The 21671-nt window shown below is 40.1% G+C and overlaps 2 protein-coding genes across 2 annotated transcripts; both read right to left on the reverse strand.

Annotated features, from left to right (window-relative positions):
• Nucleotides 1-228: 228 nt before the first annotated feature.
• On the reverse strand, nucleotides 229-16192 carry LOC117964957 (zinc finger protein 721-like). The gene is made up of 5 exons (XM_059021729.1): nucleotides 16053-16192; nucleotides 12974-14137; nucleotides 9779-9805; nucleotides 6987-7807; nucleotides 229-3002 (listed from the first exon to the last, which is right to left on the reverse strand). Exons 2-5 carry the CDS (start codon nucleotides 14127-14129, stop codon nucleotides 1317-1319), a joined length of 3690 nt encoding a protein of 1229 aa, XP_058877712.1. The 5' UTR covers nucleotides 14130-14137; nucleotides 16053-16192; the 3' UTR covers nucleotides 229-1316.
• Nucleotides 6549-9829, reverse strand: LOC131696663 (zinc finger protein 572-like). The gene is made up of 2 exons (XM_059021743.1): nucleotides 9707-9829; nucleotides 6549-7807 (listed from the first exon to the last, which is right to left on the reverse strand). The coding sequence occupies exon 2, from the start codon at nucleotides 7797-7799 to the stop codon at nucleotides 6963-6965; it is 837 nt and encodes a 278-aa protein (XP_058877726.1). The 5' UTR covers nucleotides 7800-7807; nucleotides 9707-9829; the 3' UTR covers nucleotides 6549-6962.
• Nucleotides 16193-21671: the final 5479 nt, after the last annotated feature.

The raw sequence follows: 21671 nt of genomic DNA on the forward strand, positions 1-21671 counted from the left end.
TCGAAATCTAAAATGAAATACTTACTGTGATAGTATTATGGCTTCCGGTACAGACCTTTTTTGCGATATCATTTTGCAGTTTCTTACATGATGTGAAATAAAAGATCTAACTTGTGTGTATATGTTTTTAGATTTTATTTAACCCTAAATCCTAAAATTCTGGGCGATGCTAAACTTTTGGCCACAGCTGTACACTAACAGATAGAAGTAAAGGGAGTCCATTCTGAATAATGCTCATGGATTTTTATTTAACTCCAGCAGACAAGGACACTGACAGCAAACGCTACGTAACTAAAGTCATGCAATACACACAGTTCTTTTCCGATCACAGGTCAAAATATTAATGAATAAAGACCTGTTTCACATACCATGGTGCCCAGAAATGCCACGCAAAACTCATCTCAATTTTACTGAAATAAAATTAATAAATAAATAAATAAATAAATAAATCACTCACTATATATAGCTTCTTCTAGTATTTCTAGCATTATTTACTGTTTCATAGTTATGAAATTTGTAACTCAGCAGGGATGGGAATAAGACTCTTATTGCACAGCAGTGTCGCCCAGTCCAGGTTTTACTACCAGCTTGATTAGCCCCCAGTGTGTCTAGCTAACAAGCTCAGGTGTGTCTTATTATTAAACTCCTAGTGAAACCAGGAATGGATCACACTGCTGTGCAACGGGAGTCTTATTTCCATCCCTGTCTTGTAACTGCAATTTTACTTCCAGAGTAATGGAAGGACTCAAGTCCACGCCCCACACCAGAGAGAAGCCAAACCCAACAGCGGGTATACAGACAGACAGGAAATAAAGAGGCTTGGTGGCTCAGTGGTTAAAGAAAGCGGTTTCATACCAGGAGATTCAAATCCCGGCTCAGCCACTGACTCCCTGTGTGTGTGTGTGTGACCCTGAGCAAGTCACTGAACCTCCTTGTGCTCTGTCCTTCGGATGAGACGTCAAACAAACAAGCTCCTATTGGAAGTGACTCTGCAGCAGCCACTGACTCCCTGTGTATGTGTGTGACCCTGAGCAAGTCACTGAACCTCCTTGTGCTCCGTCCTTCAGGATGAGACGTCAAACAAACAAGCTCCTATAGGAAGTGACTCTGCAGCAGCAGTTGTTGATGATGTAGAGTTTACCCCACTAATCTCTGCAAGTCGATTTGGATAAAAGTGTCTGTTAAATGACTAATTCATCATCAAATCATAATAATAATAATAATAATAATAATAATAATAATAATGACCCTATTCAGACGTGGCACTTATGAGTTTTCAGGTGGTTGAAGGAAGCAAAGCTCTTCTGGCATTCGTTTCAAAGGAAAGGCTTCTCTCCTGTGTGGAGGCGCTGGTGTAATTTCAGAGGCCCAGCCTGGGAGAAGCTCTTCCCACACTCCTCACAGCTGAACGGCTTCTCACCTGTGTGGAGGCGCTGGTGCGTTTTGAGCGGCCCCAGCTGGCTGAAGCTCTTCCCACACTCCTCACAGCTGAACGGCTTCTCTCCCGTGTGCACGCGCCGGTGCGCCTTCAGCGTGTTCAGCTTCCGGAAGCTTTTCCCGCATTCCGCGCACGTGTGCGGCTTTTCCCCGGAGTGCAGCCTCTGGTGCTCCCTGCACGAACCCAGCTGTGCGAATCGCTTCCCGCACTCGGGGCACAGGTAGGGCTTCTCCCCAGTGTGGCTCCTCTGGTGCTGCTTCAAGTTCCCCAGCTGCCCGAAAACCTTCCCGCAGTCCGCGCAAGGGTAGGGCTTGCGGAGCCCCGTGTGAAGCTGGTGGTGCTTCCTGAGGCTGTCCGGGTGGCGGAACGTTTTCCCGCAGTCCTGGCAGGAGACCGGGGGTCCCGTGTGGAGACGCTCGTGCTTCCGGAAGTTTCCCAAGTGGCGGAAGTTGGCCCCGCAGCAGGAGCAGGTGTAAGGTTTCTCTCCCGTGTGAATTCGGAGGTGTTCCTTGAGCTGCTCTGCCTGGCTGAACCGTCTCTCGCAGTCCGGGCAGGGGTAGGGTTTTTCGCCCGTGTGAATTCGCCGGTGCTTCTTCAGCCCGTTCAAGTGCCGGAAAGTCTTGGAGCAATCCGGGCAGCCGTAGGGCCGCTCCCCGGTGTGAATCCGCCGGTGTCTCTGGAGGTTTCGGACGTTCGCGAAGACTTTGGGACAGTCGCCGCAAGGGAAGGGCTTCTGATCTGCGAGGGTTAGCTGTTGACCTGCCCCGCCCGAGACTGCTGGGCCTTCGGGGTTGGGGTTTTCGGAGGAGTGAGTCAGCTGGTGCTCTCGGAGGCTGGCCAACTGGGAGAAGGTTTTCCGGCATCCGGAGCAGGGATAGGGTTTGGCGGCCGCGGCGTCGTGAGTCCTCCTGTGCGTCCTGAGGTTCCCCATCTGCCGGAAACTCTTCCCGCAGTCGCCGCACTGGTACGGCTTCTCTCCCGTGTGAAGACGCTCGTGTTCCTTTCGCGTGGCCAGCTGGGCGAAGCTCTTCCCGCAAGTCCGGCAGCTATAGGGACGCTCTCCTGTGTGAATCCGCACGTGTTCCTTCAGGTGTATCGACTGGCGGAAACTCTTCCCGCAGTCGGAGCAGCGGTACGGCGTCTCTCCGGTATGAATTCGCTGGTGCCTCTTAAAATTCCCCGTGTGGTTGAAAGTCCGGCCGCAGTCGGAGCACCGGTGCGAGGCCCGAGAGGCGGGTTTGGCGTCCTTCACCGGGTCCGAAATCACCGGCAGCGTTGGCGTTTGAAGAGCGCGCGAAGCGGGCCGGTCCCAGTGATCGAGTTCGTCCTCTTCCAGGACTTCCTCTTTTATTATCACGGTTTCAATCTCTTCCGGTTTGATGCAGACGACAGTCTTGGGGAGCTCCTCTCGTATCCGGACGGGTTCGGAGGGTTCTGTAACGGGGAGAGGTTCTGTTTCGTCTTCTTCTTTGATGAGTACGGGCTCCATCTTAAGCCCGTTTCTTCTCTCTTTGGGAAAGGCAGAGCGCAAGCCTTTCTGAGAGTTCAACCCCAGACTGCAAATCTACATTCGATAATGAAAAAAAATATATATATTACATAATTCATAAAACATATACAACTCCAGGGACCCTGTTGCACAGCAGCATCACCCAGTCCAGGTTTTACTACCAGCTTGATCAGCCCCCAGTGTGTCTAGCTAACAAGCTCAGGTGTGTCTTATTATTAAACTCCTAGTGAAACCAGGACTGGATCACACTGCTGTGCAGCGGGAGTCTGATTCCCAGCCCTGCATTGTAACTGCAGTTTAATATCACTAGACTGGACTGGAATTACATTGTAACTGCAGTTTAATATCACTAGACTAGACTGGACTGGAATTACATTGTAACTGCAGTTTAATATCACTAGACTAGACTGGACTGGAATTACATTGTAACTGCAGTTTAATATCACTAGACTGGACTGGAATTACATTGTAACTGCAGTTTAATATCACTAGACTGGACTGGAATTACATTGTAACTGCAGTTTAATATCACTAGACTAGACTGGAATTACATTGTAACTGCAGTTTAATATCACTAGACTAGACTGGAATTACATTGTAACTGCAGTTTAATATCACTAGACTAGACTGGAATTACATTGCAGGGATGGTAATCAGGCTCCTATTGCACAGCAGTGTCACCCAGTCTAGGTTTTACTACCAGCCCCCAGTGTGTCTAGGTAACAAGCTCAGGTGTGTCTTATTATTAAACTCCTAGTGAAACCAGGACCGGATCACACTGCTGTGCAGCGGGAGTCTGATTCCCAGCCCTGTAGACATTTCCTGTTTAAAACAGTGCATCTGCATTTTAAATGCAAAACGTTCATTTTTGTTTATTTTTTTATTTTGCTCTTGTATTTAAAATAAAAACGTATACAGATTTCTCTACTGGAATTTTCAATTACAACAGTTTACTGTACACTAAGATCCTCTGAAACGATAAAAAAAAAAGTCAGACTCTACCATTAGAAAAAAAAATGGAATCAACGAGAAATTCTAACAAGCTTGAAATTGGGTTATTATTGATTTTCAAAAATATAACTTTCTTTGTACTTGGCAAAGCAGGTGGAGATATCAGCTGTGTGTGATATTAATAAGAAAAATAATAACTGCCTCCAATTTTATTATTTTAAAAATGTATCTGTTAAGAGAATATTGACAAGAATATATATATATATATATATATATATATATATATATGTATTAAACAATAAATCATAATTGAAGCATAAAACTGATAATTTGATTCAACTTCTTGTATTATTATTATTATTATGATGATGATGATGATGATGATGATGATGATGATGATGATGATGATGATGATGAAGCAGTGTGGAGTAGTGGTTAGGGCTCTGGACTCTTGACCAGAGGGTCGTGGGTTCAATCCCAGGTGGGGGACACTGCTGCTGTACCCTTGAGCAAGGTACTTTACCTAGATTGCTCCAGTAAAAACCCGACTGTATAAATGGGGAATTGTATGTAAAAAATGTTGTGATATCTTGTAACAATTGTAAGAAGCCCTGGATAGGAAATAAATAATTATTATTGGTATTATAGTGTTAAATACCTTGTAGAAAATGGTATCTTGTATTTAAATATTATTATTTATTTCTTAGCAAACACCCTTACCCAGGGCGACTTACAATTGTTACAAGATATCACGTTATTTTTACATACAATTGCATTATTTTTTTTACATTATTTTTACATACAATTCCCCATTTATACAGTTGGGTTTTTACTGGAGCAATCTAGGTAAAGTACCTTGCTCACGGGTACAGCAGCAGTGTCCCCACCTGGGATTGAACCCACGACCCTCCGGTCAAGAGTCCAGAGCACTAACCACTACTCCACACTGCTGCCCTTAATAATAATTGCCTATCTGATTCCTACATACTATGGTAGTAATTAATGCACTGTACAGATCGTTTAATTGAATAATTTGGTCCTGTATTTACAGTATTATAGTCAGCTCTGTATACAGGTGCGGTTCCTCTGGTATTTATCTATAATAATATGTACGTCTATAGCTGACGTTTTAGTTGCGTCGTAATATGAACAGAAATGAGGTGCCAGTTAAATTTATATTGTGTTTCTTGGTCAATTCAATATTTCGTTACTTGCAAATTTCTATTGTATTAAATTCTAGCCTTCTTGAATTAATAATAATAATAATAATAATAATAATAATAATAATAATAATAATATCAGGTCTACTTAAGAATACAGAAAGATAACACAAAATGCCTTAATTAAATAAAAACGTATTTTCTTTCATTCAATTTCTGTATTATCATTATCATCATAGATCTAAAGTCTTCAAATCGGTTTCTCAGGGTTTTTTTTTAAATAATGAAATGACTTATTTCGACAATGATACACTGTTTAAAAAAAATATTAATCTCTTATTTTTTATTTATTTTATTATTATTATTATTATTTTGCAAATAGAATCTTACAAAACACAGCAATTTTATTTTTTAACGCATTTTTAGCAGCCTAAACAAAACAAAACAAAACAAAAATATCGAATTGCACCGTTTTTTTCCCCGGCTTTTTGTTTACTTATAAACCTGCGTGTTGCAGTTCCCTTAAGAAGTTAAAAGCCACTGTCATTCTTCGCTGTTTTTGTCTGTCTTGCTCAATATTTACCTTTTCATACAGTATCTCTCTTTCTCCGTATTTCAATCCTCAAGGACTCTCTCTATCTCTCTCCCTCTTCCGGCTGTCTGCGCATTGGAAGCAGAAAGCCGGTCGCGAGTGGTTCTGGGAGTTGTAGTTTCCGAACTGCTCGCTGCTGTGCAGTCAGGTTGTACGCTGCAGTAACAGCGCCGTTAAAACTCGCCACGTTAACACGTTTACTTTGATTCATAATAAGCCCAGCGATAACAACCGCGGGTACAAATACAGAGACACTTATTTTTTCAAAAAAACTGGGGGTCACCGAAAGTGATTGAAAGTACTAGAATAATGATTGAACAGCAAACAGATGTGAAACTGCTGAATAATGTTCCCTTGTTAACATATTGAATTCCACCCCCTCTATATAGAATGAACTCCCTCAGCTTCATAGAGTCCAATGAAAGCTGCTGAATAATGTTCCCTTGTTAACATATTGAATTCCACCCCCTCTATATAGAATGAACTCCCTCAGCTTCATAGAGTCCAGTGAAAGCTGCTGAATAATGTTCCCTTGTTAACATATTGAATCACACACCCTCTATATAGTTTTCCAGATACCTAACAGAAAAAAAAAAACTGACAATGAAAAATATGACATTTCAGAAATCTAAAATGAAATACTTACTGTATACTATTATGACTTAGACTTTTTTTTTGCGATATAATTTTCTTTGATCACATGATGTGAAATCAAAACTCTAAAGGATGTTCATTTATAAATTATACACACATATATACTTTTTTTTCTCAATCCTAAAATTCTAACTGATGCAAAACCTTTTGGCCACAGCTGTACAATCAATGTGAGATTCAACATAAGCGAGTAAAAAACACACACACACAAAATTTGACACTTTTTTTACATTTCTCCAAACATCAGGCATAACGATATCTCTTTATTTCTTTAGTGTTTGACGTCATAGTGTCGACATGCGTACAGAATTCAACAGCCGTGTCCAGACGACGAGACAGACGAAGAGAAGGACAGCCCTTTTGCTGCACAAACTAAACAAAATTAAATCACAAGCTTTCCGGACCTCCAGAGGTCTCTTCTTCAGGAGAAAGTAGGACAAATAAAACGTTACTACTTTCACGTGAAGGACAGACCTTTGAGGCTTGCGATTCATTTTAGTTTAGTGCAATAAAAGGGATCTCTTTGTCTAGCCTGTATCTCGTAACACTCTGCAACACAGGGAGTTCGAACGAATTAGAGTACATTTTTGTGTGCGTTGTTTGCAGCATTAGGAGATCAAATATATAGATAGATAGATATACTGATTAAGTCATTGGCTAGATTTCCCCCTCAGTCCCGGCTGGGTTCTCTCCACAGAGCTTTTTGCGCGTCTGGCATTTATGATTCTTCAATTGGTTATCGAAAGTAAAGCTCTTGTCGCAGTGGGCACAGCGGTACGGCTTCTCTCCTGTGTGAATGCGGCCGTGCCTCTTCAGGGTGCCTCTCTGGCTGAAGCTTTTCCCACACTGGGCACAGCGGTAGGGCTTCTCTCCCGTGTGAATGAGCCGGTGCTTCTTGCAATTCCACAAATCCCCGAAGCTCTTCCCACAGTCGGAGCAGCGGTACGGCTTCTCTCCCGTGTGAACCCGCCGGTGGTTTTTAAGCAGCTCCGAGCGGCTGAAGCTTTTCCGGCACTCCGGGCAGCTGTAAGGTTTCTCCCCGGTGTGGGAGACGCGGTGTTGCTTGAGCCCGTCCGAGTGCTTGAAGGTTTTGTCGCAGTCGGGGCAGCTGTACGGTGTCTCTCCGCTGTGGACCCGCCTGTGTTTTTTCAAGTGCCCCGCTTGGGTGAAACTCTTCCCGCAGTCTGGGCAGACGTACGGCTTCTCTCCCGTGTGGATTCTCCAGTGTCGGCGGAGGTGGCCCGCGTGATTGAAACTTTTCCCACATTCGGTGCAGCGGTAACCCCGGGACAAATTTTCCGGGAGGAGGTTGGCGGTTGAGGATTGAGTTTCTGTGTCTTCCTCTTCCTCTTCCTCCTTGTCATCATCTTCTTCTCCCTCGCTTTTAATGATGACAGTTATGATCTCTTCTGGTTTAACTGGTGAAGAGATCTCTTCTGAAGCAGTTACAGGTTGTGGATCAAGAGCCTCTTCTTTGATGTGAATTGGCTCCATGCTTGATCCTGCAGGGGGGGGTGGGGGGGGGGACCCGAAACAATACCAGCTGTTAGAAAGTCTTGTGTTTTCGTTTTTCTCTAACACTGTGGCACATTCGGAGCTTCAAAATGGTAATCTCTGTATCTCTAAGTCAACATCACAGCACAGGGGCCCTACAACTGAACCCTCTATCTCTCACAGAGCTAAGGAGACAGTTCCACAGCACAAGGACCCTACAAATGAACCCTCTATCTCTTACAGAGCTAAGGAGACAGTTCCACAGCACAAGGACCCTACAAATGAACCCTCTATCTCTTACAGAGCTAAGGAGACAGTTCCACAGCACAAGGACCCTACAACTGAACCCTCTATCTCTTACAGAGCTAAGGAGACAGTTCCACAGCACAAGGACCCTACAACTGAACCCTCTATCTCTCACAGAGCCAGGGAGACAGTTCCACAGCACAGGGACCCTACAACTGAACCCTCTATCTCTCACAGAGCTAGGGAGACAGTTCCACAGCAAAGGGTGAAGCACGACGGTCAGATATTTCAGAACCACGGCCAGCGACTGGCAAGCTTGTCTCTCGTTTAGATCATTACAGGTCTGTCATCTTTCATGTAAAATAAAACGTGATTTATTATTATTATTATTATTATTATTATTATTATTATTATTATTATTATTATTATTATTATCATTATTATTATTATTATTATGACAAATCCCATAATTAAGTTACCAATTATTTGTTGTATTCAAATTGTCAGGTAAAATATTCTGTTTATATAGAGTAACAGATTAGCAAATAAGTACACTGATCAATTATTAATAAATGTTATATATAAATATATATATTAGCTCAAAGAGCCAGCTGCCCAACGTTTCGATATGTTGTCCATATCTTTCTCAAGGGAGCCTGTGTTTGAATCAAAACATTAGAGGTATTTCAAATCCATGATTTATTCTTACATGATGTCATGGTGTTCTATATATTGTGACATCATCTCTACTTCTATCTTTGAATCTGTATTAATTCTAATTAACACTACTTTATATAAACTTATATCTTTATTATATCATGCAATGCTGGCTCTGAGGATCAGTCTTGATTTGGCTTCCCCAGCGTATATATATATATATATATACACTTTCCTTTAGTCTTCTATTGTGTACGTTATCTAATTTTATTTAGACAGACAGACAGGCAGATAGACAGACAGATAGATAAATAGATATAGCTAGATAGAGACAGACACATAGACACACAGACAGAGATACAGATAGATAGAGAGACAGAGAGATAGAGATCGAAATGCAAACAGTTTATAGATAGATAGATAGATAGATAGATAGATAGATAGATAGATAGATAAAGACAGACAGATAAATAAATAGACAGACAGACAGACACATAGACAGATAGACAGATACAGATAATCAAATAGATAGATAGATCAAAATGCAAACACAGTGTACAGATAGATAGATACATAGAGAGATAGATCGATAGACAGATAGATAGATAGATAGATAGATAGATAGATAGATAGATGCCCGTTCATTTTATATAGCAGTACTGCGTTACATACAGTTACCCGTTCCCTGATTTTCATGAACCCTGCCACACAACATAACCGTCCCAACCATACAATTATTTAAATGCTTCATAATCATCAACGGTTTCCACGTTTTAATAATAATAAAAAAAAAACGATTTAGCTTCTCTCGTACTCCTGAAAGAATGGTTTGGATTTTATATAGTAAATGATTTTATATAGAGCAGCAGTAATAACATGACCACATCTCTCCGTAAAATAAACTCATGTCTTAAGATGTATTTTAATATTACGATATTATAACAGAACAACTATTTCTCTTTGGATTTTAAATAGTATTAGTGCCATTGCAGTTATCGTCTTACCTTTTTTTAAATTAATATATATGCATATACTTATATATATATATATGTATATTCTCTTCTCTCCCGGCAGACTGACAGCCGAATTCCTCTTCCGGTTGACTGCGTGTTGTCAAGGAGAAAAGTGGGGGAACGTGTTTACAGCGCATGACGGACCGCAAGTGCTTCTGGGAGTTGGAGTTTTTAACTGCCTCGTTGTAGTCCGGTTAGGTAGTAGGATTTTTTGTTCTTTCCAGAAAATTATTTATTTTTTTTATTTATGACGACTGAGGACTGTAATCGCTATATGAACAATTAACCAAATAAATATTTTGCCACTGAAAAAAAACTGAACAAAACAAAAAGATGCATGTGTTGCCGTAATCAGAGAGAGAGAGAGAGAGAGAGAGAGAGAGAGAGAGGGATTCTGTTTAATAGAGGGAGGGGGCACTGTTTAATATAGAGGGGGAAGGGGGTACTGTTTGATATAGAGGGGAAGGGAGGGATTCTGTTTACTATATTAATATAGAGGGAGGAGGGATACTGTTTAGTATTTAAAAAAAATATTTGTCTATATATTTGAGTCGGTTATGCCATGTATGTCCTTTGGCAACACAGTTCTTTTTATTGTCATGCCAATAAAGCCAATTTGAATTTGAATTTGAGAGAGAGAGAGAGAGAGAGAGAGAGAGAGAGAGAGAGAGAGAGAGGGTGCAGTAGCGAGATCCTAGCACTTGGTGGCACCAAAGTCAAGTAAAACACTAATAAAGTTATTCAAACGTCAATAGAAGAATACAATACAATACAATACAATACAATATAATACAATACAATACAAATGTACCTTTTGTATAAAGCCTCCCTCCGAAGGTTTAATGACAGGTAAGCCAAACACACAAGGAATTAGACAGGACCATCTTCACAACGGATTCATCATAATGAAACCAAAGCTGAATATGATTAAAGCATTGATACTGTTATGAACTTTAAAATACACACACAGTGTGAACAGGAGAATATGTCCATATAGGTCTACAGAGATGGTTATTAACAATGAAAGCTGCTGAATAATGTTCCCTTGTTAACATATTGAATTCCACCCCCTCTATATAGAATGAACTCCCTCAGCTTCATAGAGTCCAATGAAAGCTGCTGAATAATGTTCCCTTGTTAACATATTGAATTCCACACCCTCTATATAGAATGAACTCCCTCAGCTTCATAGAGTCCAATGAAAGCTGCTGAATAATGTTCCCTTGTTAACATATTGAATTGCACCCCCTCTATATAGAATGAACTCCCTCAGCTTCATAGAGTCCAATGAAAGCTGCTGAATAATGTTCCCTTGTTAACATATTGAATTCCACACCCTCTATATAGAATGGACTCCCTCAGCTTCATAGAGTCCAATGAAAGCTGCTGAATAATGTTCCCTTGTTAACATATTGAATTCCACACCCTCTATATAGAATGAACTCCCTCAGCTTCATAGAGTCCAATGAAAGCTGCTGAATAATGTTCCCTTGTTAACATATTGAATTCCACCCCCTCTATATAGAATGAACTCCCTCAGCTTCAGAGTCCAATGAAAGCTGCTGAATCTTGTTAACATTTGACTTTTTTTAATGCAATATCATTTTGTAGTTTATTTTCATTTAAATGACGTTAAATAGAAGATCTCAATTAGGTTTCTATAGTTTTTTTCTTTTCTTTTTTAATTGTGTCTTAATCCTAAAATTCTAGTTTTTGGCTTTAACTTTACATTAGATACATTTACATGGTATCTAATTACAATGTTATTAGAATTACATTGTAACTGCAGTTTAATATCACTAGACTAGACTGGACTGGAATCACATTGTAACTGCAGTTTAATATCACTAGACTGGACTGGAATTACATTGTAACTGCAGTTTAATATCACTAGACTGGACTGGAATTACATTGTAACTGCAGTTTAATATCACTAGACTGGACTGGACTGGAATTACATTGTAACTGCAGTTTAATATCACTAGACTGGACTGGACTGGAATTACATTGTACTGCAGTTTAATATCACTAGACTAGACTGGAATTACATTGTAACTGCAGTTTAATATCACTAGACTGGGCTGGACTGGAATTACATTGTAACTGCAGTTTAATATCACTAGACTAGACTGGACTGGAATGACATTGTAACTGCAGTTTAATATCACTAGACTGGACTGGAATTACATTGTAACTGCAGTTTAATATCACTAGACTGGACTGGAATTACATTGTAACTGCAGTTTAATATCACTAGACTAGACTGGACTGGAATTACATTGTAACTGCAGTTTAATATCACTAGACTGGACTGGAATTACATTGCAGGGCTGGTAATAAGACTCCTGTTCCACAGCAGTGTCACCCAGTCCAGGTTTTACTACCAGCTTGATCAGCCCCCAGTGTGTCTAGCTAACAAGCTCAGGTGTGTCTTATTATTAAACTCCTAGTGAAACCAGGAATGGATCACACTGCTGTGCAGACCTGAGCTTGTTACCTAGACACACTGGAGCTAATTAAGCTCCTAGTAAAACCTGGACTGGGTGACACTGCTGTGAAATATTTCATGTCTGAACTGGAAAGAGGCGTGACAGAGGGTGTGTGTTGGTCCGGCTGCTCCGAGAGACATCAGAGTGGATCGGCAATGGCGAAGGGGAAAAAGGTGGGTTGAACAAGTGTGGGATGAACTTAAAGGATCGTCATGGCGACCCTCTGCACTGAATTAATGAGGGTTGTGGAGTCGAGGCTGTGATCAGATTCCTAATAAAATGTACAGGGGATCTGGTTGAGAAGAAGGTATATATATATATATTACAATTGTTACATGATATCACATTATTTTTACATACAATTACATTATTTTTTACACATTATTTTTACATACAATTCCCCATTTATACAGTTGGGTTTTTACTGGAGCAATCTAGGTAAAGTACCTTGCTCAAGGGTACAGCAGCAGTGTCCCCCCACCTGGGATTGAACCCACGACCCTCCGGTCAAGAGTCCAGAGCCCTAACCACTACTCCACACTGCTGCCCAATTACACCTGCTTCAAACGAAGGAACAAATCACAGTGATGATTACTACTACTACTACTACTACTATTATTATTATTATTATTAGTATTGTCTGGAGAATCATAGCTGCCCTGCACAGAGCAGCCTTCTTCATCTGGAAATGAAGTGAGACTGAAAAAAAATAAAACAAACCCCAACCAACGAACCAAGGAAACTGCCGTAGAGTAAAACCGTCCGACCTAAACTTCCCCGAAGCAGCACTTGTGGCCCTTGAGCTGGCTGTGGTAGGAGAACTCTTTCCGGCAGACGCCGCAGCGGAACGGCTTCTCTCCGGTGTGGAGCCGCCTGTGCTCCTTGAGATTCCCGAACTGGCTGAAACTCTTCCCGCAGTCGATGCACTGGTACGGCTTATCCCCCGTGTGGACCCTCTGGTGCTCCTTCAGGTTCCCCAGCTGGCTGAAGCGCTTGTCGCAGCGGGCGCACTGGTACGGCTGCTCCCCGGTGTGAACCCTCTCGTGCTCCCTCAGGCTCCCGGACTGGCTGAATCTCTTCCCGCACTCCGGGCAAAAAAAAGGCTTCTCCCCGGAGTGCGTGCGCTGGTGCCTCCGGAGGTGCCCCGACTGACCAAAATTTTTCCCGCATTCCACGCAGTGGTAGGGCTTCTCCCCGGAGTGGATCTGCAGGTGCTGTTTTAGGGTCACCAGTCTGGCAAAGCCGTTGCCGCACTGGCTGCACCGAAAAGGCTTCCCGGCGGCGCTGTGGACCCGCCCGTGGGCCTCCAGGCTGCCGTAGCTGCGGAAGGTTCTCCGGCACTCCCCGCAGTGGTAGATTTTGTCCTCCTCCGAGTGGATCTGGCGGTGTTGCTTGTAGTTGCCCAGCTGGCTGAAATCTTTCCCGCAGTCGCCGCAGCGGTAAGGTTTTTCTCCGGTGTGAGTCCGCCGGTGGTTCTTCAGAGTCTGGGCTTGGCTGAAGCCGGCGTCGCATTCCGGGCAGCGGTAGGGTTTTTCACCGGTGTGGGTGCGGAGGTGTTCTCTCAGGCTGCCTCGCTGGCAGAAGGTCTTCCCACACTCGGGGCACGGGAAGGGTTTTTCTCCCGAGTGGCCTCGCAGGTGTCGACGAAACGTTCCCAGATGAGGGAAGGATTTTCCGCAGTCGGGACAGACATGATCGGTGGGGACGGGGCCCGGCCCGCTCGTTTCGGAAGACGAGGGGAGACCCGATTCCCGCCCGGCTGTCTCTCCCGAGGCTTCGGACGCGTTCGATTCGGAGGCTTCGTCGGGATCCTCCACAACGTGGACGAACCCGAGTTCCGCCACGTCGCCGGCCGTGTTTTCCGACCCCGATCCAGATCCCGATCCCGGTTTCTCATCCTCTTCCTTAATGCGGACGGCTTCCATTTGCGATCCTGTCCAAAAAAAAAAAAAACACATTTTATAACACATAGTTAAGGCTGTATTTTCTTCAGGGTTAGCACAGATTTCAGGATTTCCATGAAAAAGTAGCCCTTGCCAATTGTGTAATATGTAGTTCCCCTGTGAAAATTCACATTTCTGAAAGAATTGTCTATATATATATTATTATTATTATTTATTTCTTAGCAGACACCCTTATCCAGGGCGACTTACAATTGTTACAAGATATCACATTATTTTTTACATACAATTACCCATTTATACAGTTGGGTTTTTACTGGAGCAATCTAGGTAAAGTACCTTGCTCAAGGGTACAGCAGCAGTGTCCCCCACCTAGGATTGAATCCACGACCCTCCGGTCAAGAGTCCAGAGCCCTAACCACTACTCCACACTCCTGCCCATATATATATAGCACTTAAAAATAAATGCAGCCAACGTTTGCCTGATTGAGGCGCTGCCTGTCACGCTGCGTTCAGGAACCTGGCAGCCGGTTTAGTTTGCTTCCTTCCTGGTAAATGATTGAACACACGACTGCGCAGAGCTGCGCGGTTTCTTTAAAATGCCTTCAATGAAAAAGACACCGACTGCATCAAAGATGGATATTTCTGCTGAAGATCGCTCTGTCCTGAGAAGGAGACATTTCACCTGTCTGTAGTTATTTTTGATTTAGACCTGTTTTCTTTTTGTTTTTTTTGATAATTCACTGATGGTAAAAAATAGTCATTAAAAGGTGTCCAAAAAAATAAAAAAATAATACAAATCTTTTTCAGTTAAGTATTTAAATATTTAGGAACATTTGTTATATAATTTTGAATGTGATTTTTTTCTGCTTTAATAAATATTATGTTTAATCATGAAATATTGTGACCCTGATATTGATGCGATCCAGCCCTCTGAAATGTCTTTATAATATATAGCACTAGACCCTTGATTTGGTTTTGAATCAATTATTCACATTTTTGTGATCCTTCATTACCTTATGTATAGTACTTAGCTAAAGCATAGTCTCTTATATAACATATAAGTATAGTCTCTAAGCCTGATATCTGTTATAAGCTGTTGTCTAAATTGCTATTGCAGAATTTTCACATCATCTTATTCGTGTGATTCTGTGTGACACGCGCATCCACAATGTCTAGAATTCACATCCTAGCCTTGTATTTAATGTATTATCCCTGTATTTAATGTATTTGCATTGTTTTTTACTGTTTGTATTTAATGTCCTGTGCCCTGTATTTCACTGTATTCCTGCATTGTTCCTCACTATCTTGTAAAGCACTTTGTGATGGAGGTCCACTGTGAAAGGCGCTATATAAAATAAAGATTGATATAAAATGTTAAAATTGTATTATATATATATATATATATATATATATATATATATATATATATATATATATATATATATATATTATTATTTATTTCTTAGCAGACGCCCTTATCCAGGGCGACTTACAATCGTAAGCAAATACATTTCAAGTGTTACAATACAAGTAATACAATAAGAGCAAGAAATACAATAACTTTTGTTCAAGCAAAGTACAAGTGTATACAATAATACAGCAGATAATAGTGATAGTTACATCAGGATATGATTAAATAGTGATAGTTACATATATATATATATATATATATATATATATATATATATATATATATATATATATAAAATCTGAAACGGCACTTTTAAACGAAATAAATATACACATCATAACAGTAATACAGTAATACAAAAAAACTGTTTTTTTTTTTCTAAAAGCCGTACAACAAAACCTCCATTTTCTTTCACGATCTAAATTTCCTTTATTCCCTCGCCATGACAAAACTACGGTGCACCCGCGTTGGCTCCAGTAACGTGCTAACTGAACCGACCCCTCCACACGACCATCTCCTATTAAAATCCTTACCTTCTGAATTTCTTTGTCTGTGTCGCGATTGTTAGGCTGGGATCCTCCACATGCCCTTTTCCGGTTGCCATCCCTGGAGCGCAGGAAGCAGGGCGCAAGCGTCTCTGGGAATTGTAGTTTGTAAGGAACGCCTCTGTGTAGCTTTGAAATAATAATAATAATAATAATAATAATAATAATAATAATAATAATAATAATAATAATAAAAACCCTACATCGCCAATAATATTATAGGGTTAACACGAATCTCACCAGTTAATAAATATATATATATATATATATATATATATATATATATATATATATATATATATATATATATATATATATATATAATGTTGTTGAAGCCGACACCCTGGGATCCTTCAAGAAGCTGCTTGATGAGATTCTGGGATCAATAAGCTACTAACAACCAAACGAGCAAGATGGGCTGAATGGGGCCTCCTCTCGTTTGGAAACGTTCTTATGTTCTTAATACTTGTATTGTGATTCTTGAAATGTATTTATATGTATATATGTATGTATATATTCAGTAATTATATATATATATATATATATATATATATATATATATATATATATATATATATATATATATATAAAGTTAACTTCTCGATAATAATAATAATAATAATAATAATAATAATAATAATAATAATAATAATAATAATACAATGATTTAAATGTTGCTTTCTCTAAACTATTTTATTTGATTAAAAAAAAATATATATCTTTACTAATAATAACTGAGATTAATTTTTTTTTTAAAAAATCAGCCACCGTAGTGTTTGCAACCCAACCTCAAACATCCATCCACTATCATTAACCGCTTACTCCTTTACAGGGTCGCGGTGAGCCGGAGCCTAACCCGACATACACAGGACGCAAGGCGAGACTCCACCCTGGACGGGACGCCAGTCCATCACAGGGCACCACACACACACTCACTCACACAGAGGGCAATTTAGAGTGACCAATCAACCTAGTCAGCATGTCTTTGGACACGGGGAGAACATGCAAACTCCACACAGACAGTACCCTAGGCCGGATTCGAACCCAGGACCGTGCCGCCCCAACCTCAGACAGAACAGGAACAATAGCCTTTCTGAATACCAAGATAATTTAACCAGCTGGGGTTTATATAAATATTGTAAGACAGCGGGTTGTGAGAGACAGCAGGGAGGGGGTTAAAACCTCCCTGCGAGAGAAATGCACCTTTTGTTAATTGGTTGGATTGGTTGCTTTATTATTTCATTTAATTTGCTAATTGTTTTGTTAATTGTTTTATTGGTTAGTTTAATTGTGTTTAATTGTTTTATTATTAATTATTATCCGCACCTGGGCGTTATTGGAAAATTAGATCCAGGTGCGGGGTTTAAAAGGAGAGCAGTCAGTCTGCTCGAAGCTGCGGAGTAGAAGGAGGCAGAAGGAGGCAGAAGGAGGCAGAAGGAGGCAGAAGGAGGCAGAAGGAGGCAGAAGGAGGCAGAAGGAGGCAGAAGGAGGCAGAAGGAGGCAGAAGGAGGCCTGAGAGTAAGTGCTTTGTTAAGTGTGGTAGTGTTGGTTCTGTGCGTCAGGTAAACGGCTTATCCGTCCTGAAAGTTAGTCAGGGAAATACCTGTGCAGTAAGCGCTCCAAACGGAGTTAGGTGTTCGTTTGTATTTTGTTTTATTACTGTGTTTATTAAAATAATAGCGCGACAGCGCTGGAAAAATCCATTTCTGTGTTTCTGGGTCGTAATTTTAAAGGGGCACGAACCCGAGTGAGTTCCGCTCGTTTACAATATATAAATATATCGCGTATATTAAATATAATTGCCAGTGTCTTTTCCGAATACAGGCTGTATCTGATTAAAAGCTGGAGCGCTGCAGTTTATCTGACGTCATTCCTAAGTGTAGTATTTTCTTTAACACTTCTGTGTTTCTGTCATTAGACACACTAATCTTTTTTATGACTAATTGCGTTAAAACTAGCTTTGCACGCGAAGGTCATCGGGAGGTTTTGCGGTATAGGTGACATTTTCTCTCGCATGCAATCTGGGAGAAGGGGAACCCCCACCCCCAAAAAAATTATAGTACTGTATTATCTTATTATTTATTAGTATTCATTCGGCAGACTATTATTATTATTATTATTATTATTATTATTATTATTATTTATTTCTTAGCAGGGCGACTTACAATTGTTACAAGATATCACAAGATATCACATTATTTTTACATACAATTACATTTTTTTCACATTATTTTTACATTCAATTCCCCATTTATACAGTTGTTTTTTTACTGGAGCAATCTAGGTAAAGTACCTTGCTCGAGGGTACAGCAGCAGTGTCCCCCTCCTGGGATTGAACCCATGACCCTCCGGTCAAGAGTTCAGAGCCCTAAAAGGTATAGACAATGTCGACCCAGGGGACTTCTTTGACCTGAAAAAAGGAAGAAGGACCAGGGGTCACAAATGGAGATTAGATAAAGGGGCATTCAGAACAGAAAATAGGAGGCACTTTTTTTTACACAGAGAATTGTGAGGGTCTGGAACCAACTCCCCAGTAATGTTGTTGAAGCTGAAAACGTTCTTATGTTCTTATGTTCTTATAGCGCGACTCGACCGGCATAAAACTAATTTTGAATAAATAGCAGAAATGCCTTCAAGCGAAAGCTGGAAGTCAAAGGTATGAGGGAAAATTGAAAAGTTGAGAGCGGGGTTTAAAACAAAATACAAGATATGAAAGTGGCAGTTTTGAAATGCAGGAAATAATCGAGACAGAGTGTGTGGTTTATGCATTGGTGGCTCGGCTGCCTTTTTTTTTTTTTTTTTGCTAATGGTTCATCTCGCCTACTGAAGCGGTCATGAAGAGGGCACCTTTCTCTATCTCAGTCAAAACACTTATCTTGCTCATAGTAGGAGACTGGCATTTACATTTTTAGCTGAGATTTAAATTCCAGTTAACTAAAAAAAATAATGAAATGAAACGTTAACCACAGTTCAAACGGCACAGATTTACTGAGCAGCGTTTGCCCCAACCGTGGGATAAATTTACCATCAACACGACCGGAAATTCGTCGAATTTACCTCGCTGCTCGGTGGAGCGTGCCCTCTTAACCCCTTTAATTTCTGTTTTTTTTTTTTTTTTTTTTTGCTTAAGAATAAACTTAAGTACAAATAAAAAAAGACTTTTTAATTTTATTATTATTATTATTATTATTATTATTATTATTATTATTATTATTATTATTATTATTATTATTATTTATTAGCAGACGCCCTTATCCAGGGCTATTTACAGTCGTAAACAAAAATACATTTCAAAGATCACAATACAAGTATTAATACAATTAAGAGCAAGATAAATACAATGACTTCAGTTCTAGCAAGTACAAGTGTGACAAAATACGATTCAATAACGGAGCAGATAACAGTGTCAGTGATAGTTACATCAGGATATAATTAAATACAAAATACTACAGGTTAAATACCACTTGTGACAGATTACAGTACTCTAAAGTACAGGATTAAATTATTATTATTTATTTCTTAGCAGACGCCCTTATCCAGGGCGACTAACAATTGTTACAAGATATCACATTATTTTTTACATACAATTCCCCAATTATACAGTTGGGATTTTACTGGAGCAATCTAGGTAAAGTACCTTGCTCAAGGGTACAACAGCAGTGTCCCCCACCTGGGATTGAACCCACGACCCTCCGGTCAAGAGTCCAGAGCCCTAACCACTACTCCACACTGCTGCCCACGAAAGCACTCTAAAAAAAGGATTAGTCTATTCTTGCAATTTTCCGGGTTTTTTTTTAATTTATTTTTTAAGTTGATGTAAACAAACTGGGGCGCCAACAGCGCCTGGTTTGTGGCGCTGAAAGCTAAATCACCCGAAAGCCGCTTTGTGTGGCTTGGAACTTGGTTTCAGGAGACCAGGTTTTGGGGCCACTGCGCGTCGCACCAGGCAGGGAGACTCGGGGTTTGATTCAGCAAACCTCAAACTAGGTCTCTCATCGGATGGGGGTCTTCAAACCCGCTGCTGATCCTGAAAACGTGGCTTCGTGTTCCCTCAGCTTAAAACTCTAGCTGTCCATAGACTAGACTCAAGGCCAACCAATCAAATCACAGTGTTACCTGCGTCAAAATTGGAAAAAAAACTTCTTTAAATGGACAGCCTTTATACGGTCTGTTCATATATATATATATATATATATATATATATATATATATATATATATATATATATATATATATATTATTATTATTTATTTCTTAGCAGACGCCCTTATCCAGGGCGATTTACAGTCGTAAACAAAAATACATTTCAAGAATCACAGTACAAGTATTAATGCAATTAAGAGCAAGATAAATACAGTGACTTCAGTTCTAGTAAGAACAAGCATATGACAAAATACTATTCAATATATATTCGACTGCAATAAACCTACAAAAAATCAAGATAAAATAAAAACATAACACGTTTGTTTTTCATTTCATAATACATATTTAATTAAATTTAATTAAAAGAAGTAACGAAATTGCAAATTGATCAGACACTCTCCTCGCGGTCCGTTTAAGATCAGGTCAAAAGTTTATTTCAATAACATTTTACTCATAGCTGTCTGAATTGTGTGGCGTCCCTGACGACTCGCTTTCTGTGTATTCGTGGGTGTGACTTTGAAAAACCCAAATTCCAGAACTGTTCAACTGTATTCAGGTCTCTCTGAGAAACACGCCGAGCTCTCTGAAGCGTGTAAGCAGTGCTGAATACATGCGCAGCTGTACAAAGGTAAGACGAATTTTTTCCCATTTATAAACACGTTTGTTGCTTATATGTATATACATTATTTAATTGTATTATATAATATTTGAAAAATCTATATATATATTCATTTTTCAAATGTTATATAATACAATTAAATAATGTACGATACGGCAGAATAAAGGGAAATATATGACTTAATAGAACAAATAACTCTCTGTCAACCACTGACTTTCTATATCGATTTCAAATGAGTGTTCAAACGTCAATGCTTGTCTGCCTGCCTGCCTGTCTCTCGTATCTGTCTGTCTATGTATGTTACGTGCTTTTACGGTGGAAAACTTTTAAAAGTGACAATTTACAATGTTTTTTAATATGCTTTAACAGACCGCTCTGTGCTTTACAATGCTTCCCTATGCTTTACCACACCTCTCTGTGCTTTACAATGCTTCCCTATGCTTTACCAGACCTCTCTGTGCTTTACAATGCTTCCCTATGCTTTACCACACCTCTCTGTGCTTTACAATGCTTCCCTATGCTTTACCAGACCTCTCTGTGCTTTACAATGCTTCCCTATGCTTTACCACACTTCTCTGTGCTTTACAATGCTTCCCTATGCTTTACCACACTTCTCTGTGCTTTACAATGCTTTCCTGTGCTTTCACTGTCCTGTATTTTGCTGTGCTTTTACTGTGGGTCACTTTTATAAGGCTAGACTCTCCAGGCAGATTTGTCGAGGCACAATCGACAATCATAGAAAAGATCACAGATGTTTATTATATTATAATAATTTATTTATTTAAAATGTAGTAAAACACAAAAAAAAAAAAATTAAAACGTATTGAAAAACATACATGGTGATC

The sequence above is a fragment of the Acipenser ruthenus genome, unplaced genomic scaffold (genome assembly GCF_902713425.1).
Source record: "Acipenser ruthenus unplaced genomic scaffold, fAciRut3.2 maternal haplotype, whole genome shotgun sequence".
Taxonomy (NCBI): Eukaryota; Metazoa; Chordata; class Actinopteri; order Acipenseriformes; family Acipenseridae; genus Acipenser; species Acipenser ruthenus.

Coding starts and splice junctions, on each gene's coding strand:
- LOC131696663 (XM_059021743.1), bottom strand. CDS start 7,799: ATGGAGCCAATTCACATCAAAGAAGAGGCTCTTGATCCACAACCTGTA.
- LOC117964957 (XM_059021729.1), bottom strand. CDS start 14,129: ATGGAAGCCGTCCGCATTAAGGAAGAGGATGAGAAACCGGGATCGGGA. Junction 9,806..12,973: donor GTGCTGCTTCGGGGAAGTTT/AGGTCGGACGGT, acceptor GACAACACGCAG/TCAACCGGAAGAGGAATTCG. Junction 7,808..9,778: donor GAAGAGGAATTCGGCTGTCA/GTCTGCCGGGAG, acceptor CCCCCCCTGCAG/GATCAAGCATGGAGCCAATT.